At 42.6% G+C, this 22,931-nt stretch overlaps 1 protein-coding gene across 10 annotated transcripts in view; it reads right to left on the reverse strand.

The window, feature by feature from the left end:
- LOC144609249 (ciliary neurotrophic factor receptor subunit alpha-like) overlaps positions 1 to 22,931 on the reverse strand; it is a 411,896-nt gene that overhangs the window by 141,879 nt on the left and 247,086 nt on the right. For all 10 annotated transcript variants that reach the window (XM_078427709.1, XM_078428140.1, XM_078428002.1 and 7 more), the window contains one exon: positions 2,694 to 2,930. In XM_078427709.1, the coding sequence (XP_078283835.1) occupies positions 2,694 to 2,930 (237 nt within the window). The remainder of the gene's footprint in view (positions 1 to 2,693; positions 2,931 to 22,931) is intronic.

Here is a 22,931-nt window from a genome sequence, read left to right on the forward strand (position 1 = left end):
TTTAAACAGTACATTAATTTTTCAAGAATTCTGTAAATACCAAGCGACTTATAAACACCGAGTTCTCCTCTAGAACTTGCGCATTGACTTTGCCAGACCCAATCAGTATCACTTCATAGCCCTTGCTTTCCCTCTCTCTCCATCCCCTCCCCCTTCCCAGTTCTCCTACCAGTCTGACTGTCTCTGACTACATTTTATCTCTGTACCGCCCACTCCCCTGACATCAGTCTGAAGAAGGGTCTCAACCCGAAATGTCACCCATTCCTTCTCTCCAGAGATGCTGCCTGTCCCGCTGAGTTATTCCAGCATTTTGAATATAACTTCACTTCATAGCAGCAGTCTGTGACAAGCCTATGGCTTCTTACCTTGTTTGTGAACTCTTGAAATGACACAGTTATTCCCCTGAGCCTTCTGCCTACATTGACTTTGTCAGGCACAATCAGTATCACATCACAACAGCAGTTCATGCTGAGCCTATTGTTTCTTACCTTTGTGAATTCTGGAAGAGACACAGTTCAAGTATTCTGTACTGACTTCTTTTATACTGTTTAAACAGATTACAGACTCTATCTTTCAATTGCCTGTCTTTGTGATTTAGTGAAATCTTCGAGTAAGTGGAAACATGATATTCCCAGATGTGGTTTGGCAGTGAAAATGTACAATTTTTACTTCCTGATTTTATTCTCATCTAGAGTTTCCAATGAATTGCCTTCAAATTCTATCTCTGTTGGTACAGGGTATTACAAACCAGGCAATTAAAATCCACAAGGGTGATCCTGGTGGTCTTAGATCACTTTCCACATCTTGGGAGAAGCAGGCACAGATAATGAAATTCACCACTGTTTCTAATGCACTTGCACGGAACTTGGATGTCCATGGAAAAAGTGTTCAAAATGGCAAAAGACACTAAATCTTGTTCATGCTGCTGGTGAGCAGGGGTTTGATATGCACCACCGCGGGGTAGCACTGGAAGTAGATTCAATTATAGTATTCAAATTTGATAAAAAGGAGCTGCAGCTTGCTGGTTTATACCATAGACACAAAATGCTGGAGTCACTCAGGCAGCATCCTCTTCCTCCACTAAAAGTTGGTTAACCAGTTCCGCAGTTCACAATGATGTATCCCTCTTGGGATCCCACCATCCTTAGCCAACAATTGGCCAATTAGGGACCACCCTGCCTGAGGTCATCTGTTGCAAGCCCTAATTTGCCCTGGTCTTTCCTTGCTTCCAGTTCCCCCCACCCCACCCCCACCCTCTTTCAATCAGCCTGGAGAAGGGTCCTGACCCAAATCGTCACCCATCCTTTTTCTCCAGAGATGCTACCTGACCCGCTGAGTTACTCCAGCATTTGGTGTTTATTTTTGGTGTTCAAACAAGAGTTGGATAAGGAACTGAATGGAAATAATTTGAAGGGCAGAGGTGTGGGATGAGCTGGATTGCTCCTGCACAGAGCAAGATGGACATGGACGATCATTTGGCCTTCTTCAATACTGCAAGCATTCCGTAAAGATCTCAGACCTAGTACTAACCTTATGGCCTGGAAACTAATGATCATGCTTTGGAAAGATGGACTACCTACAGCAGGTACTGACAGCATCACTGGAGAGGTACCATCAATGCAGTCTCCACAAAATTTCTTAAATTCATTAGAAGAATAAGGCAAACCAATGAACATTGCCCCTTCTTAGTCCTTCCCAATTGACGATTTAATTGCACCAGTTGATCCTGATGGGCAGGCCACATATGTTGTATCACCAGGCTCCTGATACATGGAGCCTCAGTGCCACAGAGTTACACAGTGGCACAGCGGAGGAGTTGCTGCCTTACAGCACCAGAGACTTGAGTTTAATTCTTAATAAGGGTGCTGGCTGTACCGAATTTTATACATTCTCCCTGTGACTGCATAGATTTTCTCTGGGTTTCTTCCCACATTCCAAAAACAAGCAAGTTTACAAGTTAATCGGCTTCAGTAAATTGACCCTAGTGTGTTGGATATAATTTGTGTATGGGGATCACTTGTTGGTATGGACATGGTGAACCGAAGGGCCAATTTCCATGATGTATCACTGAACTAAACATATACTTAAATTGAGCTCCAGATGCTAATGAAACTTCTGCAAAATTACCAGCACTTCTTTGCAAAGTAATTTATTGTTCAATTAATGAAATATTTGGCACCACCAAGAATCCTGGAATGCTTAAATCTTACAAGATATCCCGAGAGCTTTATTTAATTTGTTTAAGTGTCTACACAAGGTAATGACATTTTTCCCTATTTGATTGTAAAGTCTAGAGTTTCACATGTTTTCAATGACAAAACACACATCCTATCCTTTATGCACAAGGAAAGTGTAAAATCAGGAACTGGAGACATTAAGCAACCTTGCTAAATATTGCAAGGGGTAAAGAAAAATTAAATGGATTGACACAGTTTACGTTTGTCGTGCTCAGCTCATGTTGTTCTTATAGTTAGTGAAAGCCTTGTTAACAAGCTTAGCAGTTGGTGCTGAGTTTATTGGTGTACCACTGGCTGAGTTGGTTCCTTCACACCCATCTCCACCTTTTGCCTACCTTTTAATATATTTCAATCACACTATTGCTGAGTTATTTGTGAACACAGTAGTGTAGTTTTCTCAAAGTGCCACATCCTGATAGATTCCATTGATAAAATAAACATGGAAAAGCTACTTACTTCCAACTTGAATTGTTACTTGATTCCTCAAGCTTCCACTGCGCTTTTCATGGCAGCTGTAGGTCCCACTGTGTGACGAATCTACGTTTATGAGGGTGAGATTGGTGCCTTGAAGAAAGTGACCTTCATTGTGGATTATTGCTTGTCCATTAAATCTCCATTGCACTGGAGTACGACTGTCAGATGTCTCACATGGCAGGGTTACATTGGTTCCAATCCGTTTGTATTTTCGTCCTTCTGAAATGAGAGAAAACATTGGTGATATAATCATAGATGCTGCCCTTTGCTCGTACTATCAGCTCACCAATACCTCATCCAAGTGCCCACTTTTGACGTTTGAACCGAGAGGGAGTGCTGACAGGCAATGTAGCCAAAATAAGCAGGAATCACTGCGGTCATCAGAAATAGATTGCCTGACTGAGTTTTGTTTCTCTCTTAGTTTTAGTAATATTTAAGTTCATGTTGATTATTTTGTTTGTAGTATTTCTTCTCCCTTTTGAAGCTGCTTCAGTTCCATTTTCCCAAAATGCAAAGTGAGCCAAGAAAGAGGAGAACAAAAAAGGTCACGTGTGTGTTAAAACATACTTCCCATTCATTTTTTCAGGTTAAATGTTTTGATTAACGTGAAGCCAATTGTTGTTCAGGACTGAATTTACGATGAGGAGTCATAAGCTTAATACTTCAGCACTAAGTATTAAGTGTCCATATAGGATGGACAGGAGATTTTTCTTCTGCATTTCATAATCATAATCATCATAATCATGCTTTATCAGCCAAGTATGTTTTGCACCATATGAGGAATTTGACTTGCCATACAGTCATACCAATAAAAAGCAACAAAACACACAAAATACATTTTAACATAAACATCCACCACAGTGACTCCCTCACATTCCTCACTGTGATGGAAGGCGAAAAACAAAGTTCAATCTCTTCCCTTCTTTGTTCTCCCATGGTCGGGGGCCTCGAGCCTTCCGTTGGCTCGGCTTGTACTCTCTGGAATTTAGAAGATTGAGGGGGGGATCTTATAGAAACTTACAAAATTCTTAAGGGGTTGGACAGGCTAGATGCAGGAAGATTGTTCCCGATGTTGGGGAAGTCCAGAACAAGGGGTCACCGTTTAAGGATAAGGGGGAAGTCTTTTAGGACCGAGATGAGAACGTTTTTTTTCACACAGAGAGTGGTGAATCTGTGGAATTCTCTGCCACAGAAGGTAGTTGAGGCCAGTTCATTGGCTATATTTAAGAGGGAGTTAGATGTGGCCCTTGTGGCTAAAGGGATCAGGGGGTATGGAGAGAAGGCAGGTACGGGATACTGAGTTGGATGATCAGCCATGATCATATTGAATGGCGGTGCAGGCTCGAAGGGCCGAATGGCCTACTCCTGCACCTATTTTCTATGTTTCTATGTTGACGGGATGATCTTGGCTCCCATAGCCGGCGGTCGGGCCCTCCGCCTTGTGGTGATCAAGCTCCCGCATTGGGGGGAATCTCAGCTTCCCCGCCTATTTCACAGGAAATATTATCACATCTCTGGAGTGCCTCACAAATATTCACGTTCAATGGGAAATATAGGAACACACCAACTTGCAAGTTTCTAACATCTTCTGATTAGGTATCATCAACCCGCCCAAAACATTACCACAATTTCTCTCTCCACAGATGCTGCCTGACCTGCTGAGTACTTCAATGATCTCTGCCTTCATTTCAATATCTTAGGGACTTTATCTTCATCTTATGCCAAGAATATATGCAGCACAAATCTGACAATGATCTGTCAGTTCTTAGGAACAGGCAGAGACTCTTTGGTCCATTAAGGTTGTTGTTCTCAATCCTGCACTCAAAACCAATATTCCACATGCTCAGCACAATACCATCAGAAATGTTTCAGCCTATTCATACATTAGTCTTGTTGGTAATTAAAAGGTCCTGCCACATGTTCTTTATTCTCTTGGCATAATCTACTATTCAAAGCCATTACTGCAAGGCCTCATAGCTCAAACAATCCAGGTTCACTTCTGGTCTCTGAGGTTGTCAATGTGCAGTTTGCATATTCTTCCTGTGACTGCATGACTTTTCCATGCATGCTCTGGTTTCCTCCCTCATCCCAAGCATGGGATGTTTTGGTGACTATAAATTGCCGTGTTGTAGATGGGGACGTGTGTCAGAGAAATGGGGGGATTTATTAGACAGATGGGAGAGAATAGGTTGCAGAGAAATAAGTGGGAGGATGGGATGTTCTGAGAGCTGACATGGTCTCAATGAGCTACACAGCTTCCTTCTATGTTAGGGTGGTACAGTGGCACTGCTGGCAGAGCTGCTGCTTCATAGGGCCAGAGATCCAGGTTTGATCCTGATAGTGGGTGCTAACTGTGTGGATTTTGTACGTTCTCCCTGTGACATGGGTTTTCTCTAGGTGCTCCGATTTTCTCCCATATCACAAAGACGTGAGTTTTTGTAGGTTAATTGCCCGCTGTAATTTGCCTCTAGTGTATAAGGAGTGGATGAGAAAGTGGCATTAAATAGAACAAGACTTAACAGGTGATCAATGGTGGATTAAACCCGGTGGGCCGATAGGCCTGTTTCCATGCTGTATCCCGAAACTACCAATGTAAAACTTCCCAGGTTGTAAGCAAAATGAGAACAATTTTTCTCAAAACAAATTTGTCAGTTCCCTTCATAATCTTGAAAATTTTCATTTGGATTACCAAAAAACCTCCATAGTAAATGTCTATCATAATCAAAATTGAGTGAAAGTATAAATATTATTTGATAATACCATACATAGATACATAGATACATAGACAATAGGTGCAGGAGTAGGCCATTCTGCCCTTCGAGCCAGCACCGTCCTTCAATGTGATCGTGGCTGATCATCCACAATCAGTACCCCGTTCCTGCCCTCTCCCCATACCCCTTGATTCTGCTAGCCCTAAGAGCACTATCTAACTCTCTTTTGAATGCATCCAGTGAATTGGCCTCCAATGCCTTCTGAGGCAGGGAATTCCACAAATTCACAACTCTCTGGGTGAAAGATTTTTTCCTCATCTCAGTTGTAAATGGCCTACCCCTTATTCTTAAACTGTGGCCCATGGTTTTGGACTCCCCCAACACCGGGAACATGTTTCCTGCATCTGGCATGTCTAATTCCTTAATAATTTTATATGTTTCTATAAGATCCACTTTCATCCTTCTAAATTCCAGTGAATACAAGCCCAGTCACTCCATTCTTTCATCATATAACAGTCCCGCCATCCCAGGAATTAACCTCGTGAACCTAAGCTGTACTCCATCAATAGCAAGAATGTCCTTCCTCAAATTTGGAGACCAAAATTGCACACAATGCTCCAGATGTCGTCTCACCAGGGCCCTGTACAAAAGTAGGACCTCTTTGTTCCTCTACTGAACTCCTCTCGTTATAAAGGCCAACATGCCATTCGCTTTCTTCACTGCCTGTTGTACCTGTATGCTTACTTTCAGTGACTGATGTACTACGACACCCAGGTCTCAGTGTACTTCCCCGTTCCTAACCTGACACCATTCAGATAATAATCTGCCTTCCCGTTCTTGCCTCCAAAGTGAATAACCTCACATTTATCCACATTAAACTGCATCTGCCATGCATCTGCCCACTCACCCAACCTGTCCAAGTCACTCTGTATCCTCAAAGCATCCTCTTCACAGTTCACACTGCCACCCAGCTTTGTGTCATCCGAAAATTTGCTAATGTTACTTTTAATTCCTTCATCAAAATCATTAATGTGTATTGTAAATACCTGCAGTCCCAGCACCGAGCCTTGCGGCACCCCAATAGTCACTGCCTGCCATTCTGAAAGGGACCCGTTAATCCCTACTCTTTGTTTCCTGTCTGCTAACCGATTTTCTATCCATGTCAATACCCTACCCCCAATACCATATGCCCACTAATCTCCTGTGTGGGACCTTAATCTCCTGTGCAGGACCTATACTGTGCTGAGAAGATCTGAGAGTTAATTTTAACGCTACCAAGCAGGTACAAATCATCCATTTGACTTATCAGTGCCTAACCTGCCGCTTTCTTAAGAGTTACAGTGCAGCCAATTCTCAGTGATTGTGAGAAAACCGCACTGAAATTCAAAAGGTTATTTTATTTAAATTTGAGGTTTGTTCTCCGTCTCATGCTATACTCCTCATTTAGGCACGACTGTTTTGTTTAGTTTAGTTTAGTTTCAGTTTAGAAATACAGCGCTGAAACAGGCCCTTCGACCCACCAAATCCGCACCGACCAGTGATCCCCACACATTTACACTATTGTGGCGGTGCCCGGGGGCTAGGCCACTCCCTTGGTCATTCCCCTCAGCACTGAGTGGACAGGGGGGATAAGGTCACTCCCTGGGTCATTCCCCTGGGGACAGAGTAGTCTGGTGCTACGGGGTTTGCTGGAAGGGGTTATTGTTTTGACTCGTGGGGATGACTGAGTGTATGTTCGTTACGGCATTAAAGTTATTGTTACTTCTTACCTGTTGTCTGGCCTGATTCCTGTCGCGTCCAGACCCACTACACTATCCTTAGACTTTAGACTTTAGAGATATAGCACGGAAACAGGCCCTTTGGCCCACCGAGTCTGCGCCGACCAGCGATCACCCCATATTCTGTGCTGTCCTGTGCTATACTTTTCTATGTTCCAAGCAGAAGAATCAGACCATAAGGTTTCTCCAGCTCTGTTTCTCATTTTCCTTCATTCGCTCGAATCCAAACATCTACCTAAAGTCAGACACGAGTTAGTGATCACAGACAATTTCAAAACCATATGATCATATTGGTAAGGAAATTCCCTATCTCAGTCCTAAATGACTAACCCCCAAGATCATGCTTTGTAATTCCAAACTCTCCAGTCTGAGGAATCAACCAGTCACCTTTTCAATTCATTTCTAAATCATATAAGAATAGAAAAGAGCTCATTTGTGATTAGATTCTAAACGCACCTTCTCTTGGGAAATAGCATTTGATATCAGAGTCGTAACTTTTTTTTTCAGAATTCTGAAATCAGAACTGAACTGTTTGCTGATCTGTTCTATCACTGAATGTGTTCCCATAAATTTACTGCCATTTGATTCTAATGAAAAAAGGTTGCTTCAGAGGCAGCACTGAAAATCAGAATTGCCTGAGCCACTTTTGGCGAACCGATAGAATTGTGTGCTCCGATGGTTGAGGTTTTCAGGACAGAGGAGGTGGGACACATACTGAGTGAAATGCTGCAGGAATGCGTGTTGGGACCATTACTGTTTCTAATTCACATCATAATTTGAACTCTCAAAACAAAGGCAGACTGAACAAATTTGCAGATGATGCTGAACTAGGAGAGAAGCGGAATCCGAACAGACAGTTCAGAAACTGGAATACAAGCTAGACAAAATATGTGAGCAGGAAAAATGATGGCAGATGAAACTTAATACTCACATGACTGCAAAAGGTTGAGCAGAGAAAGGAAAAATGAACAAAATACACACACCATGAAAATGCTAAAAAATGGCAAGTATAAAGTTGAAAGAATCCGGAAATCCGAGTGGGCTCAGTGGTCAAAATCTCCAGCCAATGCAACACAGCAATCAATAATTTGTTGTATTCAGTAGACCAAACAGTAGAAGCAACTCAGAGGAAGTTATGGTCAAGGCAGTTAGTGCATAGTCAGACTGAGCACTGAAACCAGTTCAAATCACAAGGAAACGGTGAAAGTGGAGCAAAAACTGATCCCTAACAAAAAGGTCTCTGATGTGAACAACAAAGGAAGAGAAATCCCAACGTGCTAAATATACAATAAGGTCCCATTGAAGGAAATACAGTTGAATTTAGAATTTTAGTAGAGTTTTATGCACATCCACTAAGTTGTACAGGCAACTGAATTTATACCCCTGATATTTAATCTAATTTAGTGATTCCATGCACACTAGATTTATAAAGCTGAAAAGAGTTTCGATGTTCTGAAAAGCTAATGGCATGTTGGCCTTTATGACAAGAGGAGTTGAGTGTAGGAGCAAAGAGGTCCTTCTGCAGTTGTACAGGGCCCTAGTGAGACCGCACCTGGAGTACTGTGTGCAGTTTTGGCCTCCAAATTTGAGGAAGGACATTCTTGCTATTGAGGGCGTGCAGCGTAGGCTCACTAGGTTAATTCCCGGAATGGCAGGACTGTCGTATGCTGAAAGACTGGAGCGACTAGGCTTGTATACGCTGGAATTTAGAAGGATGAGAATGGATCTTATTGAAACATATAAGATTATTAAGGGATTGGACACGTTAGAGGCAGGAAACATGTTCCCAATGTTGGGGGAGTCCAGAACCAGGGGCCACAGTTTAAGAATAAGGGGTAGGCCATTTAGAACGGAGATGAGGAAAAACTTTTTCACTCAGAGAGTTGTAAATCTGTGGAATTCTCTGCCTCAGAAGGCAGTGGAGGCCAATTCTCTGGATGCTTTCAAGAGAGAGCTAGATAGAGCTCTTAAAGATAGTGGCGTCAAGGGATATGGGGAGAGGGCAGGAACGGGGTACTGATTGAGAATGATCAGCCATGATCACATTGAATGGCTGGCTCGAAGGGCCAAATTGCCTACTCCTGCACCTATTGTCTATTGTCTATTGTTTCCTTATTAAATTGCAAGGGTCAAAGACCGCAGGCACCGACGATTAAGGACTGATATCTGTAAATACTTCTTCAAAAATGGAGTGATGAATATATGGATGTTGAACTCCTCAGGCGGACTAAAAGCAGAACACCAATTTTCTTCCAATTCTGCAGCAGTTGCACTTGGAAATGTACTTGTTGAATCTGTCGCAAGTCAGGCAGATTCAGCCACTTTATTCAACAGAGAGGAACAGCTGATGGAGATGGAATATTTCGTTCAGATATACAGCACGGCCCTTTGGCCCATTTAGTCCACGCCTACTATTGATCTCCCATTCACGCTAGTTCTATTTTATCCCACTTTATCCCACTCCCTACACAGGGCAATTTACAGAGGCCCATTAACCTGCAAACCCACACGTCTTTGGGATGTGGGATGGGAAACCGAAGCACCTGGAGGAAACCCACACGATCACAGGGAGTATGTGCAAACTCCCTAAAGACAGCACCAGAGGTCAGGATCAAACCCGGGTCTCTGGTGCTGTGATGCAGCAGTTCTACCAGCTGCACCTATGTGTTTAAAAAAAAAATGTTTATGCTTAAAATATCGATAATATTTTTGCTGTCATATGAATAGTGTTTAATGTCAGGCTGACAGCTAGCTAACACTGCAAGAGTAGCAATGTTGTCTGTCAAATTTTCAAGGTGCTTCTGTAGTTGAGGTTTGTTGAGGCCTTGTTACATTTATGTAGAAGGCCCTGCACTGCGCGGACCGCACCGACCAGACTAAGGCTGCCTTTATTGAGGAACTTGCAAATTAAACATCTGCTCATATTAAGTGCAAAGTTACCTGGTGAGTTTGGTTGGCTTGCTGCAAAAGTTTAAGATGAATCTCTTTTATATTCCCTTTTAAGTTGAGTAATTGTAGCAAAAGAAAACATTTATTTCCGTGATAATTTATGACAGCGAAGCTTTTATTTTCTACCAGGCTAAAGGGGCCTGACCTTAGTTTGACTTCCAAAAATGAAATATCTTGCTCTTATTCGCATTAAACTCGGTTAACCATTCCTTAACCCACATGCCCAGCTGATCAGGATCTTCCTGTAATTTTTGATAACCATCTCTTTGATACCACCTACTTAAGTGTCATCTGCAAACCTACGAAACATGGAAACTTGCTATTTGGAAAGCAAGTGACGGGATCATCAAAGTTAGTATTGGAAAGCAGTGACGGGATCGGTCAAAGTCAGCATGGATTGATGAAGGGGAAATCATGCTCGACTAATATTTGGAATTTTTTGAGGATGTAACAAGTAGAATGCATAAGGGAGAGCCAGTGGATCTGGTGTATCTGGACTTTCAAAAAGCCTTTGCCAAGGTCCCACATAAGAGATTAGTGTGCAAAATTAAAGCACATGGTATTGGGGGTAGGGTATTGACATGGATGGAGAATTGGTTGGCAGACAGGAAACAAAGAGTAGGAATTAACGGATCCTTTTCAGAATGGCAGGCAGTGACTATTGGGGTGCCGCAAGGCTCGGTGCTGGGACCCCAGTTGTTTACAATATATATTAATGATTTACATGAGGGAATTAAATGTAACATCTCAAAGTTTGCAGATGAAACAAAGCTGGGTGGCAGTGTGAGCTGCGAGGACGATGCTATGAGGCTGCAGGGTGACTTGCTAGGTTGGGTGAGTGGGCGGAAGCATGGCAGATGCTGTATAATGTGGATAAATGTGAGGTTGCCACTTTGGTGGCAAGAACAGGAAGGTGGAATATTATCTGAATGGTAGACACAAAATGCTGGAGCAACTCGGCGGGATAGGCAGCATCTCTGAAGAGAAGAATGGGTGACGTTTCAGGTCGAGACCTTTCTTCAGACTGAATAGTGTCAGATTAGGAGAAGGGGAGAAACATAGAAACATAGAAAATAGGTGCAGGAGTAGGCCATTCGGCCCTTCGAGCCTGCACCGCCATTCAATATGATCATGGCTGATCATCCAGCTCAGTAGCCTGTACCTGCCTTCTCTCCATACCCCCTGATCCCTTTAGCAAAAAGGGCCACATCTAACTCCCTCTTAAATATAGCCAATGAACTGGCCTCAACTACCTTCTGTGGCAGAGAATTCCACAGACTCACCACTCTGTGTGAAGAAATGTTTTCTCATCTCGGTCTCGGGAGGTGCAACGAGACCTGGGTGTGCTTGTGCATCAGTCACTGAAAGTAAGCATGCAGGCACAAAAGGCAGTGAAGAAAGACAATGGCATTTTGGCCTTCATTCTGAGAGGATTTGAGTTTATGAACAAGGAGGTCATACTGCACTTGTACAGCACCCTGGTGAGTCCGCACCTGGAGTATTGTGGGCAATTTTAGTCTCCTAATTTGAGGAAGGGCATTATTGTTATTGATGGATTGCAGTGTCGGTTCACCAGGTCAATTCCCGGGATGGCGGGACTGACTTACGATGAAAGAATGGGTCGACTGGGCTTGTATTCGCTGGAATTTAGAATGATAAGAGGGGATCTTATAGAAACATATAAAATTCTTAGAGGATTGGGCAGGGTAGATGCAGGAAAAAATGTTCCCGATGTTGGGGGAGTCCAGAACCAGGGGTCACAGTTTAAGAATAAGGGGTAGGCCATTTGGGACTGAGATGAGGAAAAACTTTTTCACCCAGAGAGTTGTGAATCTGTGGAATTCTCTGCCACAGAAGGCAGTGGAGGATAATTCACTGGATGTTTTCAAGAGAGAGTTAGATTTAGCTCTTAGGGCTAAAGGAATCAAGGGATATGGGGAACAAACTAGAACAGGGCACTGATTTTGGATGATCAGCCATGATCATTTTGAATGGTGGTGCTGGCTCGAAGGACCGAATGGCCTACTCCTGCACCTATTTTCTATGTTTCTATGTTTCTATGCTTTGTATGTTCTCATCCAAATCGCTGATATGAACCACAAACATCAATGGGCCCAGTAATGATCTCCGAGGCTCCCCACTTATCAAGTCAGTCCGAAAAAAGTTATTCTGCAACCTCTGCTTCCTTCCATGAAGCCAATTCTGTATCTCATGCGATCTAACTTTCCAGCGCAGCCAATCATGCGGAATCTTATCATTGCCCTTGCTGAAGACGACACAGACAATGTCTACCCCTTTACCCTTGTCAACCTTCATGGTTACTTTAAACAAAACCTCAAATTCATAAGACACAATCTCCCATGTACAAAACCATGCTGAATAGCTCTAATCACCCCCTGTCTCCACAAATGCATGGAAGTCATTCCTCCAGCAAAAATTACCTACCACAGATGTTAGACTCACTGGTCGATAGTTCCCTAGGATCTTCACTAGAACCGCTTTTCTTGCACCCCATTTTAATTAGAGGCAAAACATTAGCCTCTGTCCAGTCCACTGGCACCACATGAGTATCTAATGATGATTCATATGCCACAGCCAAAGTTCCCACAATTTCTTGTGGGAACTTTGGCTTTGGCATATGAATCCCACGGTGTCCTTAAATATATCTATTAGGCCCAGGTGATTTAACTACTTTCATACACCTTAGGGTATCCAGCATCTTCTTGACCAAAATTCACTCCATCCTCAAGACATCTTCATTAACTGTTCCAGGTTCTCTCACCTTCATGTATTTCTCCACAGTAAAAAAATCAGAGATATACTCTTTGAGAATAGACACATGTTAGAGCATCTCAGCGGGACAGGATAGATTCAGCGGGGCAGCATCTTTGGATAGAAGGAATGGGTGACAAGCTGCCTGGATACAGAATTGGCTTCATGGAAGGAAGCAGAGACCCTTCTTCGGACCCGAAGTGTCACCCATTCCTTCCATCCAGAGATGCTGCCTGCCGCGCTGAGTTACTCCAGCGTTTTGTGTTTATCTTCGGTGTAAATCAGCATCTGCAGTTCCTTCCTATGCATTGAGAACCATTCCCATCTCATGTGGTTCCACATAGAGATGACCGCTTTGGATCTACGGGTCCGATTCTCTCTACCGTCATTCCCTTAATATAAGTAAAATCTCTTTGGATTCTTCTTAATTTGATCTCCTGTACCCTTTTTGCCCTCCTGGTGTTCTTCTCAAGTATGCTCCTCAGTTTCCAAAACTCCTCCAGGGCTACAATTGACCCCACCTGCCTATACCTGGCCCGTGCCTCCTTTATTCTCAACCAGAGCCTCAATTTCTCTTGTCATCCAGGCTTCCTTACTCCCATCTGCCTTGCCCTTCAGTTCACCAGGAACATATATGCCTTGAACTCTCAACGCACTTTTACAAACATTTCCACTTTCTGAACATCCCTTTGCCTGAAAACAACCTACTCCAATCAACTTAAGCAAATTCCTGTCTAATACCATCAAAGTTGGGCTTTCCCCAATTCAGAATTTTAACGTGTGCTTGCCCAGTCCTTATCCTTAACTATTGTAAAGCTAATCGAACTGCTTCCTCTGGTTCCAAAACATTGCCCACCAACATTTCAATCACTTGCCCTCTCAGTAGATTTACCCTCTCTATTGCCATAGGAAACTTGTCTGAACACATTTGACAAATGCCACCCCGCCTAATTCCTTGGCATCATGGCAGTCCCAGTCTATATTGGAAAAGTTAAAATCCATTTCTATCACAACCCTTTTAGCCCTGCAGCTGCCTGCAATCTCCTGGCATATTTATTCTTCTATTTCCCTTTGACTATTTGGGGGCAGAGCAACATTCCAACAAGGTGATCATCCCCTTTTTATTTCCCAGCTCTATCCACATTGCCTCACTGGACGACCATCGGCAATATCATCTCAGAATGCTCCTTGGTGTTCTCCTTGACTAGGAAAGTAATTCAACCTCTTTTACCCCAACTTTATCTCGCATGTAGCACCTGAGACAATCAGCTGCCCCTCCTGGCCCTCCCTTAGCCAGGTATCTCTAATGGCTATAACTTCCCAGCCACACGTACCCATCCATACTCTGCCTTCATCCGCTGTCACCCGTCAGGCCTCTTGCATTGAAATAAATGCAATTTAATCCAATAGTCCTTCCTCACTCCCTGCTGTGCTCCTGTCTATCCAGTCAACTCAATTTGCTTTCATTGCCTTCCGTACCACTTCCAGCCTCTCACCTGCCTCATTCCTGCATTGGATCCCATTCCCCCAGCGAATGTCAGTAAAACCCTCCCAAGTAGCACTAGCAAACCTGCCCACCAGGATAATAGTTCCCCTCCAGTTCAGGTGCAACCCATCCCTCTTGTACAGGTCACCTCCACTTCAGAAGAGATTCCGACAGTCCCAATGTAACCCTTCTTTTCTAAAACATGCTTTTTAACTGCCTCTGATTCCTTCACCAGCCACCCATAGTAGCAAAAGCATCCTGGAGAAACACGTGCAGTGGGGTCGACAACATGTAAACTCCAACAGTACCAGAGGCCAGAATCAACCCTGGGCTTCTGGAGCTGAGAGACAGCTGCACTACCCGCAGCATCATTGTGCTGCCCCTGACTGAATATTTGTGTCTCCAAGTTTGGCATTTGCGATTCTTCCTAGGCTTTGAAGATGCAATTCAACACACAGTTCTTTCGTCCATTAAAACCCAAATTCCATGCTTCACCTCTTACTCTAAGATTCGAAAACATCAGACAGCAAGTGATCGTTTGAAAGGGGAAAAAAATGGAATCCTATGTTTATTCAGCTGGCCTCGATCTTATTCAAAGGTTAACTTTGACAAAGGAAATCATTCCAATCCGAGAGAAAGGACCGTGATCATGTCAACAATTCTAGGCTTGCTATTTGTGGTCAGGAATGTCACATGAGGTTTAAGGGCATGGTTTTTGAGACAGGAGATGTAGGGTCATGACTATTGCTTTTGTACAGTGATTCATTTCTTAAACAGTGAACGGTCAGCGAACGTAGCAATCTAAAGATGGAATAAAATTAGTAGCTACACGTTTTAAACATTAATTTCAAGAATCTAGACAATTTCCATAATAAAATAGCCAGGGAAGCAAACTGTATGACATGCACCTGATTCAGGGTTGAAGTTGAGTTAATTCCACCATAAAGTGCGGAATCTTGATCAATGTAGACTATTTCTTTTGATGCTTTGAGCTTTGGAGATTTTCTCCACAATAATTGGGCATGGTAATGAACTGTAAATGCGCAGGTCAAGCCACTGTCAGTCCAATCACTTCCAAATGCTAATTTGGACATTCAAGAAGCTCGGACAAGAAAAGACTCACAACCATCTTGTTAAGACCAGTTAAAATTTTTGACAAGAGCAATCTTTAAGACCTATGGGAAATCTAAATTTAAAACTTCACATTGATGTTAGCTCTTATTTTTCTGGTAGGTTCGTTTGAACTTCATAATTGTTTCATTTATGGATCCCTTTCAAAACACATAATCTTTCATAATTACTTGAAATAATGAATGCAGACTTATACTAAAGTCAGGCCTTTAATAACTTCCAAGTCACTGCGCCATAGGATTTTCTGTCTGAGGAACTGATGCGCTACAATGCTGAGAACTATATTCTGTCTCTGTATCGTCTCCTTTGCTCCATCTATTGTACTTGAGTTTGAACTGATTTTATCTATGCATGGTATTTCTGATCTGTTTGGATAATGTGCGAAACAAAGTTTTTCACAGTATGTTGTTACATATGACAATAATAAACCGAAACTGCAACCCAATAACAAGCACAAATAAAGCAAGACAAGTCTGCATTCCCCCAAAGAAAGATCTCTAAACAATACCATCAAAGCATAGTTGCTGGTCTCGTATCTACCACTCTGTCTTCAGTGTAATGCTACCGAATGTTAGCTGTCTGGAAACTACTTAAAATCAATGTATAAATACGATCTTCCTTTTTTCCCTTACACTAAAATCATCAAACCAGAAATCTAACATATCTTTCCCAGGACTTTTACAACTGTGGGATCAGTCAGGAATGGGTGGACTCCAGCCCTTAGTCTTTTTCCAAACATTGTTCAAATAGCTGAGCTGAGCTGAGCTGAGCTGAGCTGAGCTGACCTGAACTGAACTTGGAGTGAGGTGAGAATTATTGCCCTTGATCTCAAGGTACTGTTTGACTGAGGGTGGCAGCAAGGAGCATTGGTAAAATTGAAGGTGATGGACTTCAAAAGAGAACCACTCTAGTGGTTCATCAGAAGGAATCCAGTGGTTTACCACCATATTGTTTTATGTGGGGGGTGGGCTGGGTGGTTGGGGAAACTTTTTTTCAATCTCTTACCTTGCTGGAGATGCGATTGTTTTCCGGATCGTATCTCCGGTCGCCCTGAGCCCTAACATCATGGAGCTGGAGGCCTTGCTCGGGACTGACTTTGAGCCCCACGGGGCCGTGAACTTACCATCAGAGCCTTTGATCCCTTTCCTGTGATCGACGCTCCAACTGCAGTCTGCGTTTTTCACCATTGAGGAGCTTGCAGTCTGCATCGGTAGAGACTGATGTCGGGAAGCTCCAAATCACAGAAGGTTTGACTATCTCCGACTCGGGGTAGATCGCCCGGCACAGGGGAGCTGAGATTCCCCCCCCCCCCCCCGATGCGGGAGCTTGATCACCCCGATGCGGAGGGCCCAAACGCCGCTGGCTATGGGAGTCAAGATCGTCCCGTCAACGGAAGGCTCAAGGCGTCCGACCGCGGGAGAACAAAGGGAAGAGATTGAACTTTTTTCCGCCTTCCAGCACAGTGAGGAATGTGGAGGAGTCGTTGTGGTGGATGTGTATGTTAAAATGTATTTTGAATGTTTTGTTGCTTTTTATTGGTATGACTGTATGGCAAAACAAATTCCTCGTATATTGCAAAACATACTTGGCCAATAAAGTATGATTATGATTATGATATTCTCAAGGACAATTAGGGATGGGCAATAAATATTTGGGCAATATTTAACTCTCATATAAAACTCAATATTTCTTTTTTTTTTTAAGTGATGGAAAATGTAAAATGGGCACAGCGGAAAGCTGCAGAATTTATGGCAGCATTCTAATTTATTTATTTTGTAATTTACATTCTATTATCAATTGTTCAAGTGCCCAAAGTCTTATTTCCGAACAATAGCTTCCTTTGAAAAAAAAAGTATTTGCACAAAATGCTCATTGCCTCTTTGGTAAATATCTATGGCTGTGAATTTCTCTCAGAGACTTAAACTAAGAGACCATTTCTCACATGTTGGCCAAGGTAGGAAGTTCTTACAGATTACTGGAATGAGAATAAATCATAGGTGGGATCCTGCATTCACCTGACCTCCTCTTATTCACTGGCGATAAGGCTGATTCCCTTTCCATTCCTTACATGTACTGAGACTCCCAAGCAGTCTTGCTTTTGAATTGACCCTATGAAGACCAGCTAATAGCATTGGCAACATGGGAAGCACAAGAAACTGCAGATGCTGGAATCTTGAGCAAATCACAAAGTGTTAGAGCTACTCAGCAGGTCAAGCAGCATCTGTGAAGGGAATGGACAGGCAATGTTTCAGGTCAGGACCATTCTTCAGACAAGGTATTGTTTTCCTTCCTTCGAGAATGAGGCTATTGCCAAATGCTTCCGAATTATAGAATCATACAGTCATGTAGCATGGACTTGAGACATTCTTCTGCACTGTTCATGAAGCACCTACTTTATGAGTAGATATTAATCTTACATTGATTCCATTTTATTCACCCCACATTCCCATCAACACTCCACAGATTCTACGTACACATTAGGTGCAATTTACTGCAGCCAATTAACCTGCCGACCCACATCTCTCCGGAATGTGGGATGAAACCAGACCAAAACCGCAAGGTCACAGGGAGAATGTGCAAATTCCACACATATTACCCGAGCTCATTGATTGAACTCAGTTCACTTGGAGCTGCAGATCCAGTAACTACTTTGCTGCAAAGTGAGGCTAATCAAGAGTTGACCATGTTGCACTCTGTCCAGCGCTTAATTTAGATTAGACTGGGTAAGGACAGCAAATCTCCTTCCCTGAGCACATTACTAAACATTCATTCATGTACTTTGAAGTCACCATTAATTTTACAACCAATTTATATAATTTCTTGAATTAAATCTTTCCTGCTGCCAAGTCACGATTCAAATTCACATCTCTAGGCTACTTGTCTTTGATCACTAGTCCGAAGGCTCAGGCATTTAATTACTTGGAGTCATTGTGGATTACATGACGTTAGTAGCTTGTCACCAGGAAGCTAACTTTCCTTCTGCCTCACCTCTAAGATTTTTTTCTTCCTAAAGTTTGGTCTTTGGACTATCCAACACATGAATGCTGAAACATGTGAATCAATTTGTCTCTTTTTGTCAGTGAGTTCAGCTCAGTATAATTATCATTCTGTAACAGGCGCCAAGTTGTGTTGAAACTAGTGAAAGCTGCATAAATGGTTATAATTGAAACATTTTCAGCTACTGACATTTGATTGCTCTCAATTTTCTCTTTAATTCTTCTGACACTGCAAGCTGCCTGGCATTACACAGGGACGTATTGTGTTCATGCGTTAGGGTTAGGGTTCCGGTTGTATTAATAATTTGTACAGATATTTATTACACAAGTAGATTGAAAAGGGTGCCACCAGAAACTGCAGATGCTGGACACTTGAGCAAAATATAGACTGCTGGAAGAACTCAGCTGGCCAGGCAATATCTATGGAAGAAAAGGGACAGATGCCATTTCGGGTCAGGACCCCTCAGACTAGTTTGAAGAAGGCTCTTGACCCAAAATGTCATCTATCCATTTCCCTCCACAGATGCTGCCTTACCACTGAGTTCTGACAGCAGCCTGATTTTCGCTAAATAAATAAAATAGTAACAATATAAGTAAATACTTCAACTCTGAATAACTGTCTCTAATTGACCATTTTACACTGTGAAGATGTTACGATGATTGGCATAAAAGTAGGGATTGTGGGGCACAAACAAAAACAATGAATATTTGAGGGAGTGATATTGAACCTTGTATCTACATCAATCCTGGTTCAACCTTAAATCTCTCCTTCCAGCTCACATTACATTAACAACATTTAGCATCATTTGTGCAGCCATGTACAAATCTAATACAATTTTCAAATTCACAGATGACACCACCATTGTGGGCCGGATAACAAACAATGATAAGATGGAGTACAGGAAGGAGATTGAGAACCTCATGTCCTGGTGTCGAGACAACAACCTTTCTCTCAATGTCAGCAAGACAAAAGAGATGGTGATCGACTTCAGGAAGCAAAGTGGTACACATACCCCAGTTTGCATTGACGGTGCCGAAGTAGAGATGGTCGAAAGGAGTCAATATCATCAAAAACTTTTCCTGGACCACCTATATTGAAGCAACAACCAAGAAGGTACACCAACGCCTCTACTTCCTTAGAAAGCTTAGGAAGTTTGGCATGCCCCCTACAACTCTCACCAACCTCTACAGATGCACCATAAAAAGCATTTTATCAGGATGCATCACAGCTTGGTTTGGGAACAGCTCCATCCAGGACCGCAAGAAATTGCAATGAATTGTGGTCGCCGCCCAGACCATCACACAAACCAACCGCCCTTCTATTGACTCCCTTTATACCTCACGCTGCCTCGGCAAGGCAAGACCAGCAGCCTAATCAAGGACAAGTCGCACCCTGGCCACTCCCTCTTCTCCCCTCTCCCATCAGGCAAAAGGTACAGAAGTGCGAAAACACACACCACCAGATTCAGGGACAGTTTCTTCCCAGCTGTTATCAGGCAACTGAATCATCCTTCCACAACTAGAGAGCAGTGCTGAACTACTATCTTCCTCTTTGATGACCCTCAGACTATCCTTGATTGGTCTTTGCTGGCTTTACCTTTTGCTAAACGTTATTCCCTTATCATGTATCTATACACTGCAAATGGAACGATTTTAATCATGGATTGTCTTTCTGCTGACTGGTTAGCATGCAACAAAAGCTTTTCACTGTACCTCAGTACACGTGACAATAAATTAAACAGAACTGAATTAATGCGAGTGGATTCAACAGATATTAGGAGCAAATTTAAGAAGTAGGCTAGATGAAAGGAACCATTAAATGATAAAGTTGCCATTCCTATTACGTTCACACACAGACCCATCTTCACTACCTCTCCCACATCATTGTCACATCTGACCTACTGAATGGCTCAGCATAGGAATCACCTGATGTCTCACCCACCCCTACCTACAGCTTGCTGGTGTCTTACTAGTAAAGCCTGTTCAACTCAGGGTTTGGGCTGGTACAAACTAACACACTGAAATTCTCAGCAAATCTTTCTCCGTTTCTTACCCCAGGGCCTTTATTAAACTTTGAAAACTCCAATTAACATTCTCTGTTCCAGGAAATATCTTACCTTTCATTCCTGGCAGCAGCTTAGTGAATGTTTACTGTCTTCATCCCTGGTCAATCTTATTTCTGTACTGAGATTCTTGAGACCTACACAAAGTATTTCTGACTGATGTGTGGTACAAAGTAGCCATCACTACTTGCCTTTCATTTGTAATAGTCTGGATATAAAATTCACAATTACTTTAATTCTCATTAATTTTCCAAGTGTTTTGGAGTTTTAATTTTGACCATTTAAAAGAAGTCACAGAAAATTCTAAAAATGAAAGTTCAGATTTCAAAGATCCACTATTTATTAATTACTAATTCAAAAAAGATTCCCGGCAGTTGGATTTAAGAGGCAAGCTTCCTCAAGGGTACATGTTTAGACATCTGTTTCAAATTCCTTTCAGACAGTTCATCAGTCAAGATTGACAGCTCTTTAACTTTTCAGTCCATTTGACATACACTTTTTCCTGTGAATCATTTAACCCTTCTCAAGACTTATCCCAGAATCAAATTTCACTGGTCCATTCATCTAGCCAAAAGGCAAATCCCAAACTTATTGTTGACAGCTTTGGAATATTAACTCTAAATTGAAGACGAGTGCAAATCCAGCCTCACCTGACTTTGAGTGATGTAATGGAACTGAATAAAATCTAGCATAAAGCAGATGCTGTAAATTTGAAACAAAAATAGCAAAAGCTTGAAATATAAAGCAAGTCAAGTGACAGCTGTGAGGAGAACAGGTCATTGATCGATTTTTCAGGCATGTATTCTCCTATAGATCAGAAGTTCTGAAGAAAAGCTTTAATCCCAACATGGTTCTCTGAATAGACGCTCATGGTCCTGACCCGTGTTTCTATTTTTTGTATTTTACTAATTAGTTTCCTACTGTTATATACTGAGCACATAGTTTTCATTATGCATCATGTCTTACTTTAATTTTTGTTTACATGAGGTGATAAACTGAGGTCCCATCTATCTTCTCTGGTGGATGTTAAAGTGCCAATGGAATTCTTCTGAAGGAGAGCAAAGGAATTATTCTCGGTGCCTTGCCAAAATTTAACCCTCAATCAACACTACTAGATAGAGTATTTGTGAATTAACACATAACTGTTTTTGGGAAACGCTCGTACAAACTAGCGGATTTGCTTTGCGTGGTGACCACACTTCAAAGTGGTTTTCTGGCAGTAAAATGTTTTGATATGTCCCCCCAAGGTTGCGATAGGTACAACCTAAATATAAACCATTCTTCGCCCCCTTCCTTTTCAATTTTCTCTATTGATGTTGGGATACAATACTACAGACACAGCCCATATTCCAATAATCTGCCATGCATCACCTGTGAACCAGGGCACAGTGTGGATAATCCATTCAGGGCAAGTAGCATCAGCATCAATCACCCTAAGCGCTTACAGTCCAGAAAGAAAAGAAAGGATTTGTCTGCAATGAGGAACTCTACCATTGCACCACCATGGCCGCAGCAGTAGAGTTGCTGCCTTACAGCGCAGGGGACCCAATTTCGATCCCGACTAGGGGTGCTGTCTGTACGGAGTTTGTACGTTCTCCCTGTGACAGCATGGGTCTTCTCCAAGATCTTTGGTTTCCCCCCACACTCCAAAGACGTACAGGTTTGTTGGTTAATTGGCTTGGTGTATGTGTAAATTGTCCCCATGTGTGTGTAGGATAGTGTTAATGTGCGGGGATCGCTGGTCGGTGCAGACTCGGTGGGCCGAAGGGCCTGTTTCCGTGCTGTATCTCTAAACTAAACTGAATTAAATCTTTCCCGTGTGAGCTGAAGGTGGGGAAAAGTGTGGCATTCGTTCTAAGATCAGCAGTAAAAGCTGGGAGCTCCCTTTGGTCAATAGATCAACTCCACATTAACCAATTGTGCGTTCCCTGGCAGTAAAGAAAGCAAACGCAATGTGAGCTTTTATTTCGAGAGGGCTTGTATACAAAAACAGGGATGTATTCCTAAGGCTCTATAAGATACTGATCAAGCCGCATTTGGAATATTGTGAGCAATTTTGGGCACCATATCTGAGGAAGGATGTGCTGGCTCTGGAGAGGGTCCAGTGGAGGGCTACAAGAAAGTTCTCAGGAATGAGTAGGTTAACATATAATGAGTGTTTGTCAGCACTGGGCCTGTACTCGCTAGGGTTTAGAAGAATGAGGGGGGACCTCATTGAAATGTACCAAATAGTGAAAGGCTTGGATAGAGTGTGGAGAGGATGTTTCCACTAGTGGGAGAATCTAGGACTAGAGGTCATAGCCTCAGAATTAAAGGGCATTCTTTTAGGAAGAT

The sequence above is a fragment of the Rhinoraja longicauda genome, chromosome 1 (genome assembly GCF_053455715.1).
Source record: "Rhinoraja longicauda isolate Sanriku21f chromosome 1, sRhiLon1.1, whole genome shotgun sequence".
NCBI classification, from domain to species: Eukaryota; Metazoa; Chordata; class Chondrichthyes; order Rajiformes; family Arhynchobatidae; genus Rhinoraja; species Rhinoraja longicauda.